Source organism: Gracilinanus agilis, chromosome 1 (genome assembly GCF_016433145.1).
Source record: "Gracilinanus agilis isolate LMUSP501 chromosome 1, AgileGrace, whole genome shotgun sequence".
NCBI lineage: Eukaryota > Metazoa > Chordata > Mammalia > Didelphimorphia > Didelphidae > Gracilinanus > Gracilinanus agilis.
This window is the reverse complement of record NC_058130.1, coordinates 590,827,915-590,853,141: the sequence shown is the minus strand read 5'-3', so window position 1 is coordinate 590,853,141 and position 25,227 is coordinate 590,827,915. Positions and strand designations below refer to the sequence as shown.

The following is a 25,227-nucleotide window of genomic DNA, read 5'->3' as shown; positions in this document are numbered from 1 at the left end:
GTTTAATAACATAAATTAACAGCTATGCTTTTTCTTAAAATTAAATTTGTAGTAAAATAAAAAAATTAAAATGATCAATGAAAAAACACATTACTTATTAATTAATTTTTTATTACTTAAAACATGTTATTAACAATTATAAACAAAACAAAATTCTGGCAATTTTTTTTCTACCCTTGGCTCATCTTCTTCTCACTTGTATTTACTTGTAGGATACTTTCCTTATCTTTCCAAATTATATTCTAGGAGATCAAGAGTCATTTCCCTCCTGCTTAATTTTTCATTTTTTTGGGAAAACTTACATGGAAATTTGTTACTAAAATTAAAAAATCTTTTCACTTTTTTAAAGTAGACTTATAACTGCATTTTATTTTTCAGCTCAACACCCTAATTTTATTCTCATTGTCTTGTCATGTTGATGTTGAGATGACACATTTCAAAAGTCTTAAATGTGTATGTGTATGGGACAGCTAAATGGCTCAGTGGATAAAGAGCCAGGCCTGGAGATGGGAGGTCCTAAATTCAAATATAACCTCAGATACTTCCTAGCTGTATGACCCTGGGCAAGTCACTTAACCCCCACTGCCTAGCTCTTATAATTCTTCTGCCTTAGAACCAATACACATTATTGATTCTAAGACAGAAGGTAAAGGATTTTTAAAAAGAATAATAATAATAAATATATATATATATATATATACACATATACATATTTATAATAGTATTGGGCAACTAGGTGGCTTAGGGGATTGAGAGTCAGCCCTGGAGAGTCTTGCCCAGAGTCACACATCTGGTAAGTGATATGGATCCATATACACACACTGGCTTCTGTAGCTGTCAGCTCTGTATCAATTCTTCTCTAACAAGGTGCTCTGTCAGGTGCTGAGCAGAGCTCTAGATCCAAAATCCATTTACTACACTGGACCAGTCACTTAACCTCTGTTTGCTTCAATTTCCTTATCAGTAAAATAGGGATAATAACGACACAAAGAAAACCAAGTCCTACCTTGGACACTTAGCATGTGATCCTGAGCAAATTAGGCTTTCTGGGTCTTAAAATTCCTCACCAATAAAATGAATTAGGCTTGATCTGTAAGCAAGGATCCTTCTACCTCTAAAGCTCTGGTCCTTTGACTCTCTCCTTCTGCATATTTTCTGCTCCCTCTGCTAACTAGGGGTATTTAAATTTTAATATGGTAAAACTGTGGACGTTCAAATTGTAATAATGTAGAGTGTGACTGTCAGCAATGCCTACATCCCTGCTAAGTCCAGCAGCAGAGGCCCCTAGTTTCCGCTCCAGAAGAACTTCTGGAAGCCCTGATGAGACAGGTTGAACCCATTCCACACAATGGACAACCAGAAATTCTTTTTTTTTTTTTTGACCCTTCCTGTCTGTCTTAGACTTGATACTAAGGGTGCGGCTAGGTGGCTCAATGGATACAGAGCCAGGCATAGAGAAGAGGAGCCCTGGATTCAAATGTGGCTTCAGATACTCCCTAAGCTGTGTGACCCTTGGGTAAGTCACTGAACCCCAATTACCCAGCCCTTACCACTCCTCTGCCTTGGAACCAATATGATTCTAAAATGAAAGGTAAGTTTCTTCTAAGAAAGAAAGTTCAAAAAATAAAACAGAATTGATAATAAGAATGGGTTCCAAGGCAGAAGAGAGATAAGGGCTAGGAAGTAGGGGTTAAGGCAGTATCTGGGGTCACATTTGAACCTAGGATCTCCAGTCTCTTGGCCTAGCTTTGTATTCATTGAACTACCTAGCCACCCCCAACCAGATATTCTAATGAAGGAAACCTAAGATATTCAGAAAGTGCTCCCCCACCCCCAGGAACAGCTGATAATGAATATAGACATGCTAAGATAACAGATACTCATGCTATGCTAGGGAAGCAGATGTGTCTGATAAGGCTGCTCAAAATTCCAATAACCCAAACTGCCCCAAAATGCACCTATAGATGTACTACAAAGAAGAGTTCTCTAGAATCTAAAATCAGGCCTTGATCCTCTAGTGAGGTCTTGCCTTTACTGGGAATCCTACAGGGCTATGGCTTGTTTGAAGGTCTCTCAGTTTCTCCTTTTCTTCCTACTATGCTATCTTAATAAATTTGGACTGTGGTAATATTCCTAGCAAAGGCTCAGTGTCTCCCTAAGACTGACACCTCTCATTGTGACACTCAGCATTCCATCTTGCTCTGCCTATCTGTTGAATCCACTTTCCCCTGCTCTGTAACTCCCCATTTCCTATTTCTATCACAATTACTTCCTTCATGGGTAACCTAATTCCTTTCTTCAGCTCCACTCTTAATTCTTTCACTAATGTTTTCTACCTAACAGGAATTTTTTAAGTTTTAAAAAATCGTTTCCAAAGGCATAAGTCCAATATTGCATGGTTACCTCAGGCATAAACAATGCTTTGTTGACTTCTAGAACAGTTTCTGGAAGAGAGTAGAAAATATTCCACATTTGACATTTCTCCAATTAATGTGTTTATTGTTAAGGATCCAGAAAAAAGAAAAGAGATGGGAGGTGAATACAAATTTGAGTTAAATGGACTGCACCTTCTTCTACTTTAAGCGGCTGCAACCTTCCAGATCTTCCAGAAAACAATCTTTCTAGTATTTCTCTGATTCTGCCTACCCTCTGCTTCAAGTCAATGGAAGATGGGACAAAGATATTTGATTTATAACACAAGGGCCTGCATTTGAACATCAGTTCTGCTATATACAATCTAGGTGACCTTTGGGTAAGTCACAACTGTGATGAGTTTCAGAATTTCTTTATTTGTAAAATGAGATTGAACTTCAAAATACAATCCCTTCCAGCTTTACATATAATAACAACAACAATAATAAAGCTAACATTTATGTGTCTGGCTCTGTGCTAAGTAAACACTTTATAATTATTATCTCATTTGATCCTCACAATAACCCTGGGAGGCAAGAGCTATTATCATCCCCATTTTACAGTTAAAGACACTGGGGTAAACAAAGATCAAGTAACTTATCCAGAGTTGCATAGCTACTAAGTACCTAGAGATGGATTTGAATCCAGTTTTTCCATTGTCCCATTTCTACCAGGAAATATTCCTTTTTAGGAGCAATCCTACCATTCACATGGCAGGCACAACTAACGGAAGGAAGGAAGGAAGGAAGGAAGGAAGGAAGGAAGGAAGGAAGGAAGGGACAGAGGGAAGGAATGAAGGGAGGGAGGGAGGAAGGAAGGAAGGAAAGAAGGAAGGAAGGAAGAAAGGGAGGGAAGGAGGGAGGGAGGAACCCAGGATGTCTGATTTCCTCTTAAGCTATATACTGCAATCATCTTTCTTCTGGACATCTGAGAACAAATGAATCACAAAACTGCCCCTGAGTAAAACCTACTTTCTTTGTACCTCTGATCTCGAAACAGCAGTGTGGAGCTGGATGACTGCCAAGTCAGGCTCATTCTGCCTGTGGTTCTCTCTGGCTCCTCCATGGGTTGGCACTGGGATACATTCTGTGCATCCTGGGTGACTAATACCACAGAACCCATAAGGCTTGCCCAATCCTTTTGGCACTTACCTCTTCTCCAGAGCTGTTGCCAGTCTGCCCAGGAAAGGCTTCCTCCTTTTCACGCATCTTTCCAGGCAGCGGGATGTTCTCCAAGGATGGTGACAATCTCCCCTCAGGAAAATGATCCAGGACAGTGGCCCACTCTGACTCATTCCCCCTCGCTGGGTAATCTAACCTGGCATTTCCATTTCCTTCCTCTTCCAGAGAACGGCCATTTCCCCCCGAGGAATTGAAAGGTCCTTCGGCACTTGGCAGCAGACCCCAGTCTGTGTATTCAGCAGCACCCTTTGGCACCTGCTTGCCGCTGGCCTGGAAGGAGTCCTGCTCCGTCTCCCTGTAATCATCCCCGTACTCGGGCAGCTCCTCTAAGCCATGGCCCTTCCCCAAGAAGGGTAAATCTCTAGGCCTGCTGGCTTCCTCGGACGGACGAAGCCTGCTTGGCATCCTCTGTGCATATCCTAGCAGGGAGGGTGGCCTCCGGGCTGGCCGCAGCACAAAAGTGAGGTAGGACTGGACGGGGTCTATGGTCTTGGGCTCACAGCTGTCCTGGTGCTGGCAGTTCACAACATAGCACCGGTGCTCAAACCACCAAGCCAGGTCACAGCTGGGGAAGTCACAGCAGGCGACGGTGCAGGCGGCCATGGAACTGGCTTGAGGCACCCGCAGAATTCTGATGCTTTCCAGGTTTGGGGAAATGACTGCGTTTGAGTAGGTCCTTCCATCCCTGCACTGCTCACAGAGGTAACCTGGAAACGAGAGAGGCTGGAGTTAGGGAGAGGAGCAATCATTCCACACCATGTAAAAAATATTTGATAGCCATGTTGAAGTCAAGATGATGGACAGTTACCTATTTAGAATGTGGAATGGACTGAGCTTGGCAGGAGCCTGGCATGAGCCAGAGCAGTTAAGCTCAGGTATAAAAGGACGGGATTTGAACCGATCTGGGTCTCAGTTGTGAGATATTTTGGGGTGAAAGGTGTACTGGGTAGGCCTAGCTTGTGCTCTATTCATTCAGTAACCAGCAACCAGCTTTCAACTGTGTTTCGTCAATCCCTGTTTCCTGAATTACATTTACCAAGAAGACCAACAAACCTATCATTCAGCAGGATAACCTTGACTCTAGGCTGTGGCCTGTCCAGCCTCAGCCAGGCTATTAACAATCAAGAACTTCGATCAGCAATATATAAGAGAGGATACATCAACAATATAGTCATCTAGATTTATTTAAGGAATTTCCAATTCCCACTTTCCCAGCCATTACCCAGCTCCTCCACCCCTAGATCTATTAGTTATTAAATCATCTTTAAAACTACAACTTGCCTGAGCTTCATCAAAGATCTAGTGGGCTCTAGTTGATTGCATTTTGTGCCAGCTTAAAGATTTAAAGGGTTTATTATATTCCTTCACATCAGTGATCAAATCTGCAGTCAAAAGGGCATTATTAAAGGCACAGGGCTTCAGATGGGAAGAGTGATTCTATCAGCTGGTTCCTTGCTTGGCTGGTAGCACTGGGATACTGTTGTCATCTTGGGTTTGGGAAAAACAGATTCACATATTCTTTGTAACATCAATTATAGTGGGCGATCCTTTTGGGGTTCACTATCATACCTAGGTGTCCCCATTTAGGATTCAACACCCACAATTAACCCAGGCTCAGACTGACATAACAACTGGCAGCCCTTTTCCATAAGAAGGAAAGAAATAAGCATTGATCTTATTTTTTTTTAACTATTTCCTTCTATCTTTGCATCACTTCTAAGGCAGAAGAGTGGTGAGAGCTGGGTAATTGGAGTTAAGTGACTTGCCCAGGATCACCCAGCTAAAAAGTGTCTGAGGCCACATATGAACCCAGGACCTCATGGTTCTAGGCCTGATTCTTAATCCACTGAGCCACCCAGCTGCCCCCTGTTTTCTTATCTTTATTTGTATACCCAACACTTAACACAATGTCTGGCACATAGTAGGTACTGAATAAATGTTTTACTATTTGAATCTCACTACAATTCTGTGAGCTAGGTGTTCTTATGATCCTTATTTTACAGCTGAAAAAACTGAAGCAGACAAAAGTCAGTGACTTGTCCAGAGTCACATAGCTTTTAAGTGAAACAAGCTGAATTTTAATTCAGTTCATCCTGACTTCAGGCCCAGCTCTCTGTACAACTAGCTACCTAGAAGACAAGAAAGTTCTTTCAGGTCTATTTAAGATAAATCTGATAGAGTTCTACATATTGTTATAGTTAGATGGAGGTTTAGACTAGAGGAGGAAAATGCAATGCAATGGAAAGAGTATTGGACCTAAAGAGTCAGGGGACCTGGATTAGAATTCTGCCTCAGCTGCTTCTCATCTCTGGGCCCCAGGGCTTGTTCATCTGAAAAATGAAGAGGCTGAAGTACAAAATTGCTAAGGTTTCCTCCAACTCTAACATTCTGTGATTTGGGATAATTAATGAAAAGAAAATATAAGATCATAGATTTAGACCTAGAAGGGACCTTAAGGACCATCTAGCTCAGCCCCTGTATTTCACAAATGAGAAAACAGGTTCAGGGGGCCAAATGATTTGTTTATAGTCATACAGGTGGTACATAAACAGGATTTGAATCCATTTCCTCTGACTCCAAATCCAATACTGTTTCTACTGTGTGATACAACCTCCTCCCTCAAATCATGCGAGCCCAGACATCCTGTCCTGGGCCAATTCTATTCTCAATAAATACAGGTAGTGCCAAAGCCAAGTTTTTGAGATAACACAACATAGGCCAGAAAATGACCAAATACAAGAGTTAAGTTTAAGGCAGTAAGGGAGTTAAACTGGAAGGAGAGCAAAGGGTTTTTCGGAAGCAAATGATTCAGTATAGATCATAACAGCCTCAGACACAAATCTCCTTCCTTGGAGAAGCCATAGGTTTCCAGATAGCCTTGGCATATTCCTGTTGCTTCAGAGGGATTTGTTGGAATAAGAAAGTCAATGAAAGAAGCCAGATGCTGAAGCCTTTGCCCCTTAAAAAAAGAAATATCTTATCTGTGAGTTACTCTATCCTGAGTACCTGTCTGGTTAGAAGGGATTAGAACTGCATTTCAGTCTAAATATGTTTAAGGTGGTTTGTAGATGTGTTCAGGGTACCATCTTGGCTACATGGGTGGGAATAGAATGAGTGCTATGAAACTGAAAATTGATTTAAATTTTATTTCTAAGACCTAATCAAGCTGGCATGCATTTAATCCTCTCCCACACCAAGTCAGTTCAAACCACTTAGTTTTGTAACTCGAGCCTTTACTTACACTCCAGAGAAACTTGCCTAGAGGCCAAATTCTTGCCCTAAAATAACTACCACTCAGAACTCAATTCTAGTGTGAACTGAATCTCTATCCTTGAATTGTCTACCTTTGTAATCTCACCCCATACCCACTTATCCTGAATTCAGTTTCTTTTGTAATTTCAGCTACCAACCACTTAACTCAATGCCAAGTTGATTCCATCAAAACCCTTGAAGGCCACCCCCAAGTCCGTAGACTAATCCTATGACCTGAGGAATCCTACCCCTCACTTTGGAAGTAATGGGGTGACTCAATCCATTTCCATATTAAAATGCCTATCAATTATGTCATGACATAATGTCAGTTTAATAAAAAAAAAAGACACACTTAGAGATTTTGCTCTATCACCTTCCTAATTGTTATAAAAGACCTTGTCAGCCCTTACTCAGGGTCATGAGTCATGGAGAGAGGCTAGTGATCCAATTTATTGATTATTGCTAACCTAACTAATATATTGATCCATGCTTAGACTCTTGTCTCTCAGTTTACCTTAATTTCTATCATGATAGTGCCCAAACTCTAGGAACTAATTATGTGGTGAACTTAAATAAAAGTCTAGTGTTCTTGGTGAATTACTAGAAACTCTTCTATAAAAATTTCTGAGGAAAACATTTAAATAGGGCAGTGAGGCTTAGCTTTGTTTTAAGAATATACTGTTATAAGCCTGTTCTCTGAAGGATCAAGGATGCAGTAAAATGTACTACAAAGGCATAATCATCAAAACAATCTGATACTGGCTAAGAAATAGGAGGGTGGATCAATGGAATAAAATAGGGATAAATGACCTCTGCACTCTTTGATAATGTTATAAAGAAATGGGTAATCTGGCAGGTTTCAGGCAATTTGGGTAGTGAGGAGGGATAAAAGGGATATAAATGATTGGAGGAGGAATGAAGGAGATATCTGAGTATAGGGAAGGGATGAATGAGATGGTATATAGGAAGGTAGGGGAATGACAGAGAGTATACAGAAGGGCAGCTTAAACAGGCTTATTCACTGAGGCTAGAGACAGAGGATACTGAGAAAATAAGCTGGGTCCTTTTGATAAGGAAGGTATCTCTAAGCTACAAAAGGAATTGGGCCAGTCAGAAATGTTTTTTTTTATATCTGGCTCGAGGACTTCTCTTGTTAATTTCTAAGTCCCTTGAGGGAGGAGACAAAAGGGTTCCTCCCTGCCAGTGAAACTGATGGCTACAGGAAATCTCTGGTAGGTATTTCCTGCCAAGATGGATGCCTAAGGTTCCCTCAAGAAATAAAAAGAAAATAATTCCTTCCCTCTTCAGCCCTTGCCTTAATCTTCAATACAATGATTCACCAGAGGCTTTGAGTAGGTAACAAAGGGGATTTATTAATGTCAGGTTAATCGGAGGGAAAGAGGTTTTAGGTTTTCTAACTGCTGCTAGGGAGAAGGCTGGATGGTGGGGGATGGGTCACAGGAGAGGTTTAGACTGAGAGAGTCCGGCTCTCCCAGTCAGGAAGGTTTGACTGCCTTTGAAGTAAAGTATTTATCATATCACTAAATTAGGGGTAACTTGTTTTAGGATGCCCTTTTTGCCTACAGAAACTAAACCCACAATGTCCAACTATCAAGCTCACCCTTCATCCCAGGGCCCAAAGGGAAATTCAGGGGAAATAATAGGGATGTAATGGAGAGATCAGGGAGAGGTCCAGAGAAATCAGATAGGTCCAAATTTCCCCAAGACAAAATAAGAACAGGCCAATGCTGAAGCCAAAAGGCCAAAGCCAAGCCGAAAAGCAGAAGCCAACAGGCTAAGCCAAAGCCCAAAAAGCAAAAGCCCCCAGGCAAAGTGAGGGCCAGAAGGCAAAAGCCCCATCAGTTGGGCTTCAGCCCTATTTATAGCCTCAGGCTCCAACTGACTTTCTGAAGATTCTAAAACCTCTAACTGCCAGGCTGTGACAGTTTGAAATTGCAGAAGCAAAAGGCTTCTGCTAGCAACCTTGCATTGCAATAAACCCAATGATCCCAGCTTTTGGGATAAAAACTATTTGACAAAAACAGCTGGGAAAACTGGAAAATTGTATGGCAAAAACGTGGTATAGACCAATATCTCATACCCTCTACCAAGATAGTCAAAATAGGTATATGATTTGAAGGATAAGGGAGGAAGACACAGATATCCCCCAAGAGGAATGTTAATGACCATGGAAAGAGGAGATAACTGAGGAAAGGACCCTAATGATTTCAGAATAAGTATTAAGGACAAACCTGAGACATTTATGGATTTACAGTTGCTAGATACTCTATAGAGTGATGCCTTTACTGAATAGCACAGAATAACAAGTCCTAGAGGGCCTCTGGAGGAGAAAATAGGGATATTACCTTATAGCACTTCCTAATTCCAATGAGGTTAGACTAGCCAACTCTATCCTTTCTAACCTTTAATTATATAATTTTTATGATCTTGTCATTAAAGTTTCAGAAGGCCCTCCCCCACAAAAGGAGGGAGACTCTCAAACTGCTGGGAAACAGAGAATGTAGAAGGTAGATTCTCTTCCTTACAAAGAGTCAACAGTCAATATATAGAACTGGGATATTTCTCTACCAAAAATATCAGTCTAGTGTCATTGACTAATGAGAAGAAAAGGTATGCTACAGGTTGACTAGTGTGGCAAATTCTAAGAGTGGGTGATAAGTTATCAGAAATACAGACACTTTAAAGGAGGGAATAATTAAGGGTGGAAAAGGGAAAATGGGACCTGGATCTGGGTGAATTATAGTTAGCAATATGCCATTTTGAGTAAGAAAATGAGACTTTAAAGCAAAATAATAAAGAATATTGGCTAACTAAAGAATATGTTGCAATAGGAGTAAAAGTTAAGTCAGAAGTTTAGGGCAAAGTTTGCAATATAATTATTAGCTATCCATTGATAATATTAACCCTTGGGAAACTCTGGGCCCCTGCCCTGCTCTGATCAGTAGTTTCTTCTTTTTTGTTAACTTATTAGTTTGATATGATTGATTACATGGTTCAATAGATATATAACTGGGGTTTTGGCTTTAGAAGAACACTATTACAAATATGAATAATATAGAAATAGGTTTTGAACACTGACATAGGTATAATCCAGTGGAATTGCTTGTCAGCTCTGGGAGAGAGGAGGGAAGAGGGGAAGAAAGAACATGAATCTTGTAATCATGGAAAATATTCTAGGGGGCAGCTGGGTGGCTCAGTGGATTGAGAGCCAGGACCAGAGACAGGAAGTCCTGGGTTCAAATCTGGCCTCAGACACTTCCCAGCTGTGTGACCCTGGGCAAGTCACTTAACCCCCACTGCCTAGCCCTTAACATTCTTCTGCCTTAGAACCAACACAGTATTGGTTCTAAGGCAGAAGGTAAGGGTTTTAAATATATATATTCTAAATAAAATTTTTAATTAATATTAATTTGCTTTTTACATTTAAATATCTTATTAACTCTCCTCCTATTAGAGAAGACATCATTTGACAAAAAGATATGTGTATATATAACTGTCTTACTTATTTCTTTTTATTGTTCTTTCTCTGAAGGTGAACATACAGAAGTCATTCTTCCACAATACATATAATGGTCTCTTGATTCTGTTTGTTTCACTCATAATTTCATGTAGATCTTGCCATGTTTTTCCAAGATTAACCTGTTAGTTATTTCTTACAGTGCTACTGAATTCCATTACAATCAAAAGATATTAACAAACAAGTTTTTGGATGACCAGTAGTTTGTTTCTAACTGCCCCGGAGAAGTCCCCTGCATACTCTGGCAGTTGCTAATCACCCCTGTTCCTGGACAAAGATAGCTCCAAGGACGTTTTTGAGATCTTGTTTTTGTAATCCCTCACCATGTTCCACAATCCCTTTCTGCAGTTCAGCTGTTCTATGTATGCATTCTATACACCCTCCTGCCATTTCCCATAACTGTGCCCTATATTCTCCCATTCCTCCTAGGGCACTCCTGTCTGAATAAGACAGATGTCCCAAATTTCAATATCTCAAACTCAAATAAATGCCTACTTTATTTACTAATCACCTCATTGGTCTGAGTTCTTCCAGGATGGCAGTCAATATGAATGCCGCAAGATGACCTTTAAGTATTATTAGAGAAAGAATATTAAGATATCATGGAGATCCAGAAGCAACGAGCTCACTTTATTATCACTTTATTGTCAGTTTGGATTGAAGTTAGACTAGCAGCGAACTGTCCTGCTGAAATAGAGTTCCCACAGAAAAAGAACAAAACTCTGGGAATGTTTTGGATGTGTTCCTGAAGACAAGGAACCCTCCACTGAGGGAACTGCTGGTAAACGTATTGCAATGATTATTCATTGGAACACAAGACATGTAAAGAAATGAGAAGGCCACCCTTGTGGACTCTGGGACTTCCTAACAAGAAAATAAGAAAAGAGCCTAAGGACCAGATTTTGCAAAGCAGAGTTATATAGAAGGTTAGGAGGGGTTTATGGAGGTGTTCAAGGAAGACTTGCAATGTGAGAGCTTGCCCAGCCATTTTCAGGGCTTTCTTTCCTCGTTTGTGTCCACCTGCTACCTAGCCATGCCCTATGGCTCCAAGAAGTTACACCATGCACAGCAGCCACACTGGTGAAACTCTTGTGGCAGGGTATGGTTAAATAGCTTGAGGATAAGATCCACAGGTGAGTTAGGGGGAGACTTCCCTTCACAGAAGGGCTGATGAGAAACCATTTGTTCTAAAGGCCATGAAAGTGGCAAAAGCAGGCTTAGAGCTTGGTTAGACCCTGAAGAAGCCAAGGTCATCCACTATATCCTGAGCTATCACTAGTCACCCTGAATTTGGTCTTGCCACTGGACTTGGATGATTCTAGAAGACAGAAAAAAGCTGATGATTTTGTGCCACTTGGCTTCACTTAAATTCAATTCATGCATAAGTCAAAACACATCACCAGTGGCCTTATTTTGGTCCTCTTTGAGTATTGTTATAATCATTAATCTGGGATGAGTTGGATGCCACCTTGACTAACAGGGATGGCAGTTGAGAGATTCGGAATGTTCCCAGATGCCGTGAGCCAGGGGCAAACGTCAGTTAGCCCTAACCTATATATACCCCCTTACAACTACAGTGAAGGAGGTCTCTGGACAGAGGCTGAGAACTGGAGATCACAGATCTCTGTGTTGAGACTTGAGCAAGCCTTTGTGAATCAATCTGAGCAGAGGGTGGCTGAAGGTTGGTTGAAGGGTGGAAGGGTGGTTGAAGAAGAGGGTAGGAAAAGCCTGAATCTATTTCCTTGCTAGACTGTGAGAGCTAGTGAACCATCAATGCTATTGGTGAGAGAGCTGAGAGAATAAAGACCATCAATATTTATTTCAGCAAAAGCCTTCCCTATTCTCTGCCTTGGCTGTGACCAGGTCTGGCCAGAGATAGAGGGTGAAGACCTCAAGCCTCCACCAGCTTAGTAGCCTCCAGTCCTGATTATCAATTAGTTTCATAGATAATAGAGCAATAGGGTTTCCAATCCCCAATCCTTGACCTTGTTATCCTTTCTTTACCTATACTTAAAACAGTGTTTAATAACAAGTACCTTCCTGAGTGGTCTTTCTATCATGGCCCTTGGGAAGGGAGTTCAAATATGCAGTTAAATCCTGATCATTATCCAAAGATAATCAATAGCCCATTACCAATCTATCCAAACCCAGGTTGGGCCTGGAGAGGTTAACCATCCATCTAACCTCTCAAGGGTCCTTACTTGGGCAGCTGTTAAAGGAATCACTGACAGGTTAATCAACCAAGCCTGTCAGGGAGAAGGGGATAATTTACAGCAGCAGCCAGGGTGAGAGGAGTAGGTGTTCCTCCCCACCAACTGCAGCTGAGGAGTCATAGACAGATACACATCATTATCATTATACATATATCTCCATTACCCATATTTTCTTTACAGTATGAAGGACAACTAAAGGAATTCCACTGGGAGTAAAGAAGTACTTTTCCCCCACCCAAACTGTTTACAGTTATTCTGTAAGATAAACTTCTTATGGATATAGAGCAGGAGATAGCTAGGTGGCTCAATGGATTGAAAGTCAACCCTAAAGATGGGAAGTCCTAGGTTTGAATCTGGAACTTCCTAGCCGTGTGAGCGAGCCTGGGCAGGTCACTTAATTCCCAATAAATAGCCCTTACTGCTCTTTTGCCTGGGATCCAATAAACAGTACTAATTCTAAGACAAAAAGTAGGGGTGTTTTTTTAAATTAGAGAGCAGTAGAGCAGTTTTTCTTTGTCCTTATATCCCTTTGTAACAGAGTTGATGGTATCAAGTAGATACTTAAGTGCTTGTTGAGTGGTTAATTGAAAGATGAGCAGAAGAAAGTGTCTACCAATGTTTAAAGAGCACTAATTTTGCTAAGTGAGATAGATGCCCATTATAAATGTTTTATTCAACATCAGTTGATTTACAGATTTATTTCGGCATTTTGGTTTTGTATGAGTGTGCTCTTATAGCAGTGGAAGTGTGTTTTGCATGATAATAAAAAATAAATTTAAAAAAAATGTCTTATTCACAAGCCAGAATGGTGGCTATATCTCTAACTAGAGAAGTGAATCATGTAAACAAAAGGTTCTATGTGGAAAGACTCTAAGAAGGAAAGAAAACAAATGTACACTATGGGACAGGAATTATCTTTTTCAATAATGTGGAGAATGAATATTCCTGATTTCAAGTTTTTAAATGCTGACAGCAGTGGGCAGCTGGTAGCTCAGTAGATAGAGAGCCAGGTCTGAAAATGGAAAGTCTTAGGTTCAAATTTGACCTCAAGATACTTCTTAGGTGTGTGACCCTGGGCAAGTCGCTTAGGTCCCTCTGCCTAGCCCTTACTGCTCTTCTGTCTTGGAACAAATACATAGTATTGATTCTAAGACAGAAGGTATGGGTCAAAAAAAAAAATTGACAGCACATAAGTGCTATTCTTCAGGAAATGAGATATTCTCAAAATTATTCTCAATGATATGCTGTTCTATTTTACAGGCGCTCTGACACTTGTATAGACTAAAGGTATCAAACTTGGGACCTGCTGGTGAATATCCACAAAACTCCTCAGTGCCAGTAAGAACCAGATTAAAATACAATTGGGAAATATTTAACAAAATACATAAAATAAAAATAAGAGTAGGCAGAAATAATGTTAATTTTCCATTTTATAAGTCAATATGCTGCCTGGAGGGATCAATTTCTTCTTGAGTTTGCTACCACTAGTACAAACACAGATTCAGAAAAGCTAACTTACTTTTTATCATGCTCTGGACATCATTCCTTTTTATATTTATCTAAGGAATTTATTATCCTCTCTCAGGCAAATGTTTAATTTGAACATTTTTACAGGTCAGTGTTAAATCTGTGCCTGTGTTCAGAAATACGTGTGTCTACTGCTTAAATATATATATATGCCTTCTCATGGGATTCATTTGATTGGAAAAAAGTATTTTAACTTTTTTTCTCCCCCAGTGGGAAATGATGTTGGGGAGTTAGAAATCATACCAGGATTCTGATTCTCAGTGTACATATAAGTAAGTGAATAAATGTTTAATTTCTTTTTTTAATTTTTAATAATAAATTTCTACATAATTTTCCCAAACTTATGTGCTTTATATTGTCTCCTGCCCTTCTTTCCTCCCTCCTCCCAGAGGTGACAAGCAATTCAGTCTGAGTTATACATGTATTATCATGCAAAACATTTCCACATTATTCATTTTTGTAAGCAAATAATTTTACAGTAGCAAAACCCTAAAACATTTACCCAAATAAACAAGTGATAAATCGTATGTTTTCATCTGCATTTCTACTCCAACGGTTCTTTGTCAGGGACTGATGTCTCAGGGTCTGAAAAGGCAAAGGTCTGAGACCCCTAATGCCAGGTGAGGTCCAGGGTCTGTATAAGACTAAAGTCTGAGATCCTTCAGTTTCCACGTTTCCCACCAACAAAATAGCTGATTCCCTCAGTTTCCACATTTCTCCTCAAGTTGCTGATTAAGGCTATAATCTTTTTCCCAGGCAGAAAAGATTGTTTACCTGACTCTTGGTATCTCCTCTTTCTCAGTTCCTATTATATCTTCCCCCTTTCTCCCACCTATAGTCCCTTGCCCAAGGCCCCCTCACAAAGTTACCCTTGTTATGGGAAAATTGCTTGAATTTCCATGAGGAAGTTTCCTTGCAGTTTTTGCCTTTATAAGCTTGTGTATTCATTTAATAAATCACACTCAATTGTCATCAGTGAGGCCCTTCTGACCACTTAACTTTGACTTGACTCTTTTCTCCCCAACCCTTACATGAGGACTCTTGGGCCCCATTCTGCCCCCACTTCGGGCTTTTACTGTTCTTTCTCTGGCTACGGATAGCATTCTTTTTCATAAGCCCCTCAGAATTGTCCTGGATCATCATATGGCTGTTAGTAGCAAAATCTATTACGTTTGATCATTCCAAATATTGCAGTTACTGTGTACTATATTCTCCTGGTTCTGCTTATTTCAGTCTGCATCAATTCACATAGGTCTTTCCAGCTCTTTCTGAGATCATTCTATTCATTATTCCTTATAGCACAATAGTATTCCATCACATCATATACCATAATTTGTCCAGCCATTCCCCATCCCTTCAGATTCCAATTCTTTGCCATCACAAAAAAAAAAGGCTATAAATATTTTTGTACAAATAGGTTCTTTCCCAATTTTTTAAATCTCTTTGGTATATATACCTAATAGTGTTGTTACTGGATCAAAAGGCATGCATTTTTTATAGCCCTTTGGGCACAATTCCAAATTGCCCTACAGAATGGTTGGGTCAGCTCACAATTCCTCCAGCAATGCATTAGTGACCCAATTTTGCCAAAATATCCACTTTCAATGAACAACAACAAAAAAAGAACCAAAAATATCTCCAGGAAATTCTAGCAAGACAGGGTTAGGGAGAAATGATTTTTCATGGAGAAAAAGCAACAATAAAAAAGACAAAAGTTATACATTTGAATTGGCAAATCACTTTGAGAATTTGGTATCAGAGACTTGGTTTGAATGGCATAAAGCTTCAGCTAACTTATCTTTATAGCCTAGAATGAAAAGATTTAGACTCTAATTTGGTTGTGGAGAAGAACAAAAGGTAACTTGGTAAATTTGCACATTAGCATAAAAGTCTGTCTATGTGAAGAATTCCTCTCTATTCAGGTAAAAAATAGATATCTGAATCCTGCTTTCAGATGGCAGGAAGACTTAAAAATTTCAACATATTTCTATCCTTTTCCCCTATATTTTGTGTTTTGCTTTAACTGTAATTCTTTACAGGCACAGTACAGTCAATTATGCAAATTATAAAGAAATTACGTTATTTTTTGAGGTGACTCTAATTGGACTTGTATTTTAAAAAAGACATTAACATCTGCTTCGCCACTATATTCTAAGGATCTTGGTACTTTTCCATCTGATTTGCAGTTGAAACCTTCCATATGTTGCTTCCTACATTAGAAAGTATGCTCCTTGAGAGCTGGCTTTACTATTTGTAGCCTCAGGGCTTAGCACAGTGCTTTTGTACACAATAAACACTTAATCAAGGCTTTATTCATTCATTCATGAGATGAAGTAAATGATGATACAACTTTTAGAGGTTCTGGAACTCAACTGACTGCTTCCTGTGGCCTACTGATGACAACCATCCAGAAAAGGATTATTCTTCCAATAATGGATACACAATAGTGCCATCACACAGCAGTACTTCTTATCAAGACTGAGAGCTAAGGATAGAAGCTGACTCTCATAGAAGTTCATCTCCTCAAAAACTAGCTCCCAGGCTAAAATGAGAGAAGGGGAGAGTAATGAATGCTGGAGGGGATGTGGCAAAATTGGGACATTAATGCATTGCTGGTGGAGTTGTGAACTGATCCAGCCATTCTGGCTGGCAATTTGGAATCATGCTCAAAGGGCTATAAAAGAATGCCTGCCTTTTGATCCAGCCATACCATTGTTGGGTTTGTACCCCAAAGAGATCATAGATAAACAGACTTGTACGAAAATATTCATAGCTGCGCTTTTTGTGGTGGCAACAAATTGGAAAAGGAGGGTATGTCCTTCAATTGGGGAATGGCTGAACAAACTGTGGTATATGCGGGTGATGGAATACTATTGTGCTAAAAGGAATAATAAACTGGAGGAGTTCCAGGCGAACTGGAGAGACCTCCAGGAATTGATGCAGAGCGAAAGGAGCAGAGCCAGAAGAACATTGTACACAGAGACTGATATACTATGGTAAAATTGAATGTAATGGACCTCTGTACCAGCAGCAATACAGTGACCCAGGACAATTTTGAGGGATTTATGGTAAAGACGCTACCCACATTCAGAGGAAGGACTGCAGGAGAGGAAACATATAAGAAAAAAAACTGCTTGAACACATGGGTCGGGGTAGACATGATTGAGGGTGTGGACTTGAAACTACCACACCAATGCAACTACCAACAATTTGGAAATAGGTCTTGATCAAGGACACATGACAAAACTAGTGGAAATGTGCATCGGCCATGGGTGGGGGAAGTGCGGGGGGTGAAGGGGAAAGTAGGAGCATGAATCATGTAACCATGTTAAAAATGAATATTAATAAATGTTTTTAAAAAAAAGAATAAATGATTCAGAGAAGGTACCAACTACCTAAACCACTGAGATCACAGATGTAGTCACTGTCAATATTTTGATATAGGAGAGGAGGGAAAGGAGGAAAGTAATTGCAAGGAAAAACCTCATTTTTAAATTCAACTCTAATACTAAGTAATAAAATCAACATGAACACCTTGTCAGAGGATTAGATATTTTCTCTGACCCTCACAGTCTCTCAAGCAGCTCCAAAACTGAAATTATGCAACAAAGATAAAGAAACTTCAACTCTCTATCTTCTAGGGCACCTACAATCCAAAAGAAGGTTAAAAAAAATTTTTCAAATTGACACCTATTTGAGTCCACCAAGCACCCCTTCTCCCACCAAATCCAGCAGTGAGGCTGCACCAAAAACCTGATATACTGCTGGCAACAAAATGCAAGGATTCAGCATATAAGCCTACAAGAAAACCCAACCCTATGCCCTGGTGTCCCCCCCACCTTTCTCATATCATGAAGATCTTAGCTCTAGGCTGTAGAAATTTATTCAGCCCAGGCAGACAGATCACAAGCACAAGGGCAACACTCTAGAGGCAGAAGCTTCCAGTGCTATGCTGTTACATTAAAAATAAATGACTCCATTTTGCCTTTATCCATTATTTTGTGAAGCAAAATTTCAGCTGCTTGTCATCTAATTTTGGAGAAGCCACATGATTATCTCCCAAAGATCACTGGACTTAAAGAATGCCACAGAGTTCCTCTCTATCTCTCACCTTAATATCTCCTAATACCTGGGAAACCTGATGTCTCAATCCCTATAATCCTATTTTTCCTGGTTTTTACTCTCTCTAGATTTAATATTAACTATATAGGAACCAAGCTTCAGGGTCCTTAGCTACTGAAAGCCCTGGTCCTGGTTTGTTTCTGCAACAGCATGCACTACTAAATAAATCACTGTCTGGATAAACAACTTGATTTTTTTTATTCCACCATAACAATAGTGGCAACATTTTGTACTGCACAAGATCTCCATAGGACAGTGTAAGAAGGGAGAGAAAGGGACAGGCTTGAAATATAGCTCAAAAACACACTAGACTCTCCTCCTAGAGCACTGGAGACCCAAAACATAGAAATCAACCCCACAGCACCAGTGCAATAACACTCTGAACTACCTGTGCTGGGTCAGATAACTGAGGAACTTTGTGGGACTTTGTGGGAGCAGGATAGGATACCAAAAGAACCCTGTGTAGACCACTAATCTTGAGAGAGAGAGCTCAGTATCCAGATGGGACAAGTTTTATTCTTGCTGCCACAAAGTCACTTGGAGCAGAGATCAAGACTGTGAAAAGTGAATTAATTTCTGAGCAGAGGCTGAGATTCTTTGCTATTAGGAAACTACCTTAGGAAACTACCACTAGAGGGAAGAAAGTCAGAAAGTAAGAAATATGGGAAAATAAGAAAGGGGGGACCAAAATTACAAAAATGTCAGGAAGAAGAAAACTCAAAAATCTTGAATATAAACAGATCTATCAAAAGGGGAAACATTAACAGAAGGAAATATGGCCTCTGGATTTAGTAAATGAGTTCAGCCATTTATGAATAAATACTATAAAAGAAAGGAAAATGATCTGATACTTGATGAGACAAAGAATCCTGCAGAATGTGAGGACATGGGACTGTTCCCAATTGGTTTAAAAGAGAAATGAGAATTTTGAGAGTAGAACTTATGGCCTGCACAGCTAAATTTAAAATGGACAGAATAGAAAAATTAAAATCTGCAATGGCAAGTCTCACCAAAGAGACAAAAGAAAGAATAATTGCTCTGGAATACAAATACCTCAAAAAATGAAGGACATTCTAGAAGAGAAGCAAAAACGTAATACTAAAAGAAAATATACTCACTGTGTAAGCAAAACACACTGATTTTGAAGATAGGACATACCCAGAGTCACACAGCTAGTAAGGTTCTAAAGCCAGATTTCAACTCAGAAAGATGAGTCTCCCTGACTCTGGGCCTGGCACTCTATCCATCACACCAGGATGCATAGAAACAACTAAGGATCATAGGTGTACCAGAAGAACATAACAAGATGAAAAACCTGAATTCTATAATTCAAGAAATAATAAAGGAGAACTTCCCTAAACTTCTGAACACAGAAAATTAAACTGAGAGAATCACCTCCAAGAGAAAAAACCCCAGAGTTGTATATTCCAAGACACATAAGAATTAAATCTGACAATTCAATTCAGAAACATGTTTTGCAACAAAAATCTCTAACAAAGGTCTAATTTCTCAAATGTATAAGGAACTAAGTCAGATGTACAAGAAATCAAGCCATTCCCCAATTGATAAATGGTCAAGGGACATGAATAGGCAGTTTTCAGATGAAAAAATCAAAACTATCAATAATTACATGAAAAAGTGTTCTAAATCCCTCCTGATTAGAGAAATGCAAATCAAAACAACACTGAGGTATCACTTCACACCTAGCAGATTGGGCAATATGGCAGCAAAGGAAAGTGATTAATGTTGGAGGGGATGTGGCAAAATTGGGATACTAATACACAGCTGTTGCAGTTGTGAATTGGTCCAACCATTCTGAAGGGCAATTTGGAACTATGCACAAAGGACTTTAAAAGACTATCTGCCTTTTGATCCAGCCATACCACTGCTGGGTTTGTACCCCAAAGAGATAATAAGGGAAAAGATTTGTACAAAAATATTTAGAGCTGCGCTCTTTATGGTAGCAAATTGGAAAATGATGGGGTGTCCCTCAATTGGGAAATGGCTAAACAAATTGTGGTATGTGTTGATGATGTAATACTATTGTGCTGAAAGGAACGATGAACTGGAAGAATTCCATGTGAACTGGAAAGACCTCCAGGAATTGATGCAGACTGAAAGGAGCAGAACCAGGACAACATTGTACACAGAAACTGATAAGAGTGTGGCACAATCAAACATAATGGACTTCTCTATTAGCAGCAATGCAATGATCCAGGACAATTCTGAGGGACTTATGAGAAAGAATGCTATCCACATCCAGAGAAAGAATTATGGAAGTAGAAACACAGAAGAAAAACACAAGATCAATCACATGGTTCAATGGATATATGAATGGGGTTTTGGTTTTAAAAGACTACTTTATTACAAAAATAAAAATTATGGAAATAGGTAGTGAGTGATAATCCATGGATAATGCAGTGGAATTGCTTATCAGCTAGGGGGTGGGGAGAAAGAGGAGAGAAAGAGAACATGAATCATGTAACCATGGAAAAATGTTTAAAAATAAATAAATTAAGAGAATAAAAAAATTACTAGCTGGGTTTCAGACAGAAAAAAACAAGTTCTGCAAGCAATCAGAAGAATGATCTTCAAATACAAAAGAAAGGAAATTAAAATAACACAAAGCTTTTCTGTATCCACCAAAAAAAAGAGAGAATGCAATAATGTATTCTAAAAAGCAATAGAACTCCAGATGCAACCTAAGTTGACCTATGTAGAAAATCTGAGTTTAACAATAAATGAAAAAAAGATGGACATTCAATAATAAAGAAGTCCTTGAAACATTCTTAGAAGTAAAACTTCATCTTGATATGAAAAAAATAGAGACAAGAGGAAAAAATGATTAAAGAAAAGAACTGCACTTAGGCATTTTAGGCAGTATCTAAATATTGTTAAATATGAAGCATGTTGACAGTCATCAAATATATCCAGCAGTCATGTATTTTATAGGATATTTGGATTCAGAATTAAAAATAATTTATAGGGCAAGTTGGCATTTACCTAATCAAGAGAATTTTTTTCTGAAATACAATACTTTTTGTATTTCAGAAAAAAAATACTTCTCATCACAAATGCTCCTAAAGTTTGTCCTTCCAGATTTCAATCAAATTCTAAGAGTACATCTCATTGAATGCAGTTTCTCTATGAAGCAACAAAAAATATTAAAACCAAGTCAAAAGGCAGAAAAAAATAGGAGAAAATATAAGGAAGTGTCCAACAAAAATAAAGGACCTAGATAACAGATCAAGGAGACAAATTTAAGAACCACTGGAATATCGGATTACCATGAACAACAGCAACAAAAAGAACCTAGACATCCATTACTTAAATCTTAAAAGAAAACTGTTAAAACTCTTAGAACTAGAGGGCAAAGTAGAAATAGGAAGAAACTACTGGCCACAAAATGAAAACTCCAAGGAACATTACAGCTAAAATGCAGAGCTTCCAGGTCAAAGAAAAAAACTGCAGGCAGTCAGAAAGAAAGAATTCAATTTTTAAGGAACCACAGTAGGATCATATATAATTTAGTAATAATAATAATAATGGCGTTTATATAGAGTTTATTATGTGCCAAGCACTTATGCTAAAGGCTCCATAATTATCTCATTTGATACTCAAAACAATCTTGCAAGGTTATTAACTGTTATTACCTCCATTTTACAGTTGAAGAAACTGAGAAAAACAGGGCTTAAGTCACTTGTTCAGATTTACACAGCTAGTAAATATCTGAGGCTGGATTTGATTTCAGGTCCTTCTGACCCTAGGCCTGGCATTCTATCTACTGCATCATGTATCCCACCTCCCAATTACAGTAGTAGTAGTTATTGTTCAGCTTCTTCTTCAGCTTTTTGTGAACCCCTTGGAGCTGTAGGATGCCAATACTGTCCATGGGGTTCTCTTGGTAAAGATATTGGAATGGTTTGCCATTTTCTTCTCAAGTGGATTAGAGAAAAAAGAGGTTAAGTGACTTGCCCAGGGTCACACAACTAGTAAATAACTGATGTCAGATTTTAACTCTGGTCTTTCTGATTCCAGGCCCAATGCTCTATCCACTGAGCCACGTAGCTGTCCCACCCAACTAACTTTTAAAATTTATAAAACTATGTGTGTTGTCTTCACTTAAAGTTCGATAGCTATTCCTAGCTGCATGACCCTGAGCAAGTCACCTAACTCCCATTGCCTAGCCCTTATCACTCTTCTGCCTTGGAACCAGCACACAGTATTGATTTTAAGACAGAAGGTGAGGGCTTGAAAAAAAATAGCACTCTACAGCTAAACCCTCTACTAAGTGATAACTTTTCCCATCTTTTGTGTAAGACATAATTGACTGTGCTCAGGAGATGGATTTTATTCTTTGGCCTCAAAGTGATATTGAGAAGATTGACTATCTCCTGTTTTCTAGGTGGAAAACATCTGATGAGCTCTTCAGGCCTGTTCAGGTATTTTTACTTCTAAAATTGTTTGTAACTTAACAAAATACAGATGCCTTGATTAAATGATAAAGTTTAGACTTAAACAAAATAAACTCTAGGGATGTACAAAAATATTTATAGCTCCTTTGGAGGTGACAAAGAATGGAAATCTGAGTGGGTGCACATAAATTGGGTGAATGAATGATTAAATTAAGTTACATAAATGTAATCAAATACTACCACGCTGAACTCTTTATTAGTGTAATGAATAACCATGATTCCAGAAGACTAATGAGGAAACATGCTGCCCACCTCCTAATGAGAAAGGTGAAGAACTAGACTGTAGAGTGAGAGAAGTATTTCTAAGTGCAGAGCCAGTGTGGAAAGTTGTTTTGATTGATACTATATGTGTGTAATGGGTTTTGTTTTTCTTATATTCTCAATGATTTGGATATCCTCAAAGGGTGGAGGTGAGAAGGTAACAAAGTGAATCTTGTCTGGTTAAAACAAAATGCATATATTTAAAAACATATATAGTATGTATCTCTGTATATATACATGTGTAAATATATATTACATATGTTTTATGGGTATATATTCATATACATATTTACAAAGAACTAGATTTGTTTGTAAATGATATGTGTACATATATGTACATCTAAATGTGTGTAAGAAAGTTTCCTTTGCATACATATATACCTACATATATTTGTGTGTATATGTTATTTACATACAAACATATATACATATACATACACATATAGAGAAAGAAAATTTGGGAACTCTGAGCAACACAATGCCCAAGTATAATTCTTGAGGACTCGTGATGAAACCGGCTGCCCAGAAGTGATAGACTCTGACAGAAGTGAAAGACTCAAACTGCAAATTGAGACTTTTTTTTAGACATTAATGAGAAATTTTGTTTCATTTGACTATTGTGGGAAGGCTTTAACACTATACATGTTTATAACTGGGATTTTGTTTTTCTTACTCTCTCAATATGGTATGGGGGGGTGGTGGAAGGAACAGAGAAGGAGAAACAGATGATTTTTGTTTGAAAATACTATAAAATTTAATTTTAAAAAATTACTTTTGTGCTCAAGATGCTAGAGGATGATGTGTGGTTCTTGAGAAGTGAATGATTCCTACCTGCAATGGCCCCCAGCAGCAACAATACAGAACGTACACTTGAATCCATAATCATCTTGTGCCACCTGGACAACTTGATCGTTGTCTTCTTATTCTTGACCTTGGGAGAGTATACAGTAGCTGGTTTCCTTTAATGGTGTTTAACATACAACTTTAGCCCCAAATGACTGTAAAGACAAAGAAAAGATAAGAATAAAAATTGGAGTAATTTAATATAAAAGCATGCTAAATTCTCTCTCTATTACCCATACTTAGATCATAGAATGGTATAGTAGAAGGAACATTGGATTAAATTCATCAAAAGACCTGATTCCAAGCTGTAGTTCAGCCCCTTAGAATCTCTGTTACCTTGAGCAAAGGATTTCAAATCAGGGGTGAACCTACAGCTCTGTCGCCCCTTAGAATCTCTGTTACCTTGAGCAAAGGATTTCAAATCAGGGGTGAACCTACAGCTCTGTCGCTATGACCTATGGCTCAAGATTTTTCATTTGGTCCATAGATCTGGGCAGAGACCTAAAGATAAATAACCAGAGAAGAAAACTGAGACCACTAGTGAGCTTAGAATTATATGGCTCTAAACCAGCAGAATCTTCTAGTTTTCAAGGGCTCAGGACAGCATCTGTTTACTGGAGCTCCTTAGAGGGACAAACCTACAATTGTGTTGCTTAGACCTGATCAAGAACCTGAACAAGAAGTTGCATAGCTCATACCAGGAAGGAAGCAATTAGAATGCACCCTAGATCATTTTGCTTAGGTATATGGAAAATTTTCATCTCTCTGGCCTGACCTACTCAATAAGCTCCTTAAAGAACTCAGCATTCAATACTCAGAGAAAACAGTAGCATATCCCAAATAAAATAAATCAGAACCAATAAGGACCTCGGTATTCCTATCAAAATTATGCAGAGTCTGACCCTAACATAAATTCCCAATTTAGGAAGTAAAACCGTAAGAATGGGTAAACAAAGACAATAATGACAATGATTCATTGTGTAACCAAGGAACACCCAAGACATCAACCTAAAAGGAAAAGGTAATTCCATAACATTTATAAGCAAAGCTTCAAAGGGAAACAGATTGACCACAGTTAGCTAAAATTTCTAGGGAAAAATGAGTTTTAAAAAACTATAAATGAAATGAGAATTCTAAAAGACAGACTTGGAAGGAGAAATAATAGATTAGTAACATATCTGGCAAAAAACTTTCCCAAGTAACAGATTCCCTGAAAATTAGAATGGAACAATTGAAAGTTAATGATTCCATGAGGCAAGAAATATTAAAATAAAGTCAAAAGATTAACAAAAAGAAAGAAAGGAAGGAAGGAAGGAAGGAAGGAGGAAGGAAGGAAGGAAGGAAGGAAGGAAGGAAGGAAGGAAGGAAGGAAGGAAGGAAGGAAGGAAGGAAGGAAAGAAAGA

General features: G+C 38.8%; 1 protein-coding gene across 1 annotated transcript in view; it reads right to left on the bottom strand.

Annotated features, from left to right (window-relative positions):
• KIAA0319 (KIAA0319 ortholog) overlaps positions 1-22,137 on the bottom strand; it is a 114,866-nt gene extending 92,729 nt beyond the window's left edge. The window contains exons 1-2 of the mRNA XM_044683521.1: positions 22,059-22,137; positions 3,564-4,300 (exon numbers count right to left, since the gene is read on the bottom strand). Of these exons, the coding sequence (XP_044539456.1) occupies positions 3,564-4,300; positions 22,059-22,137 (816 nt within the window). The remainder of the gene's footprint in view (positions 1-3,563; positions 4,301-22,058) is intronic.
• Positions 22,138-25,227: the final 3,090 nt, after the last annotated feature.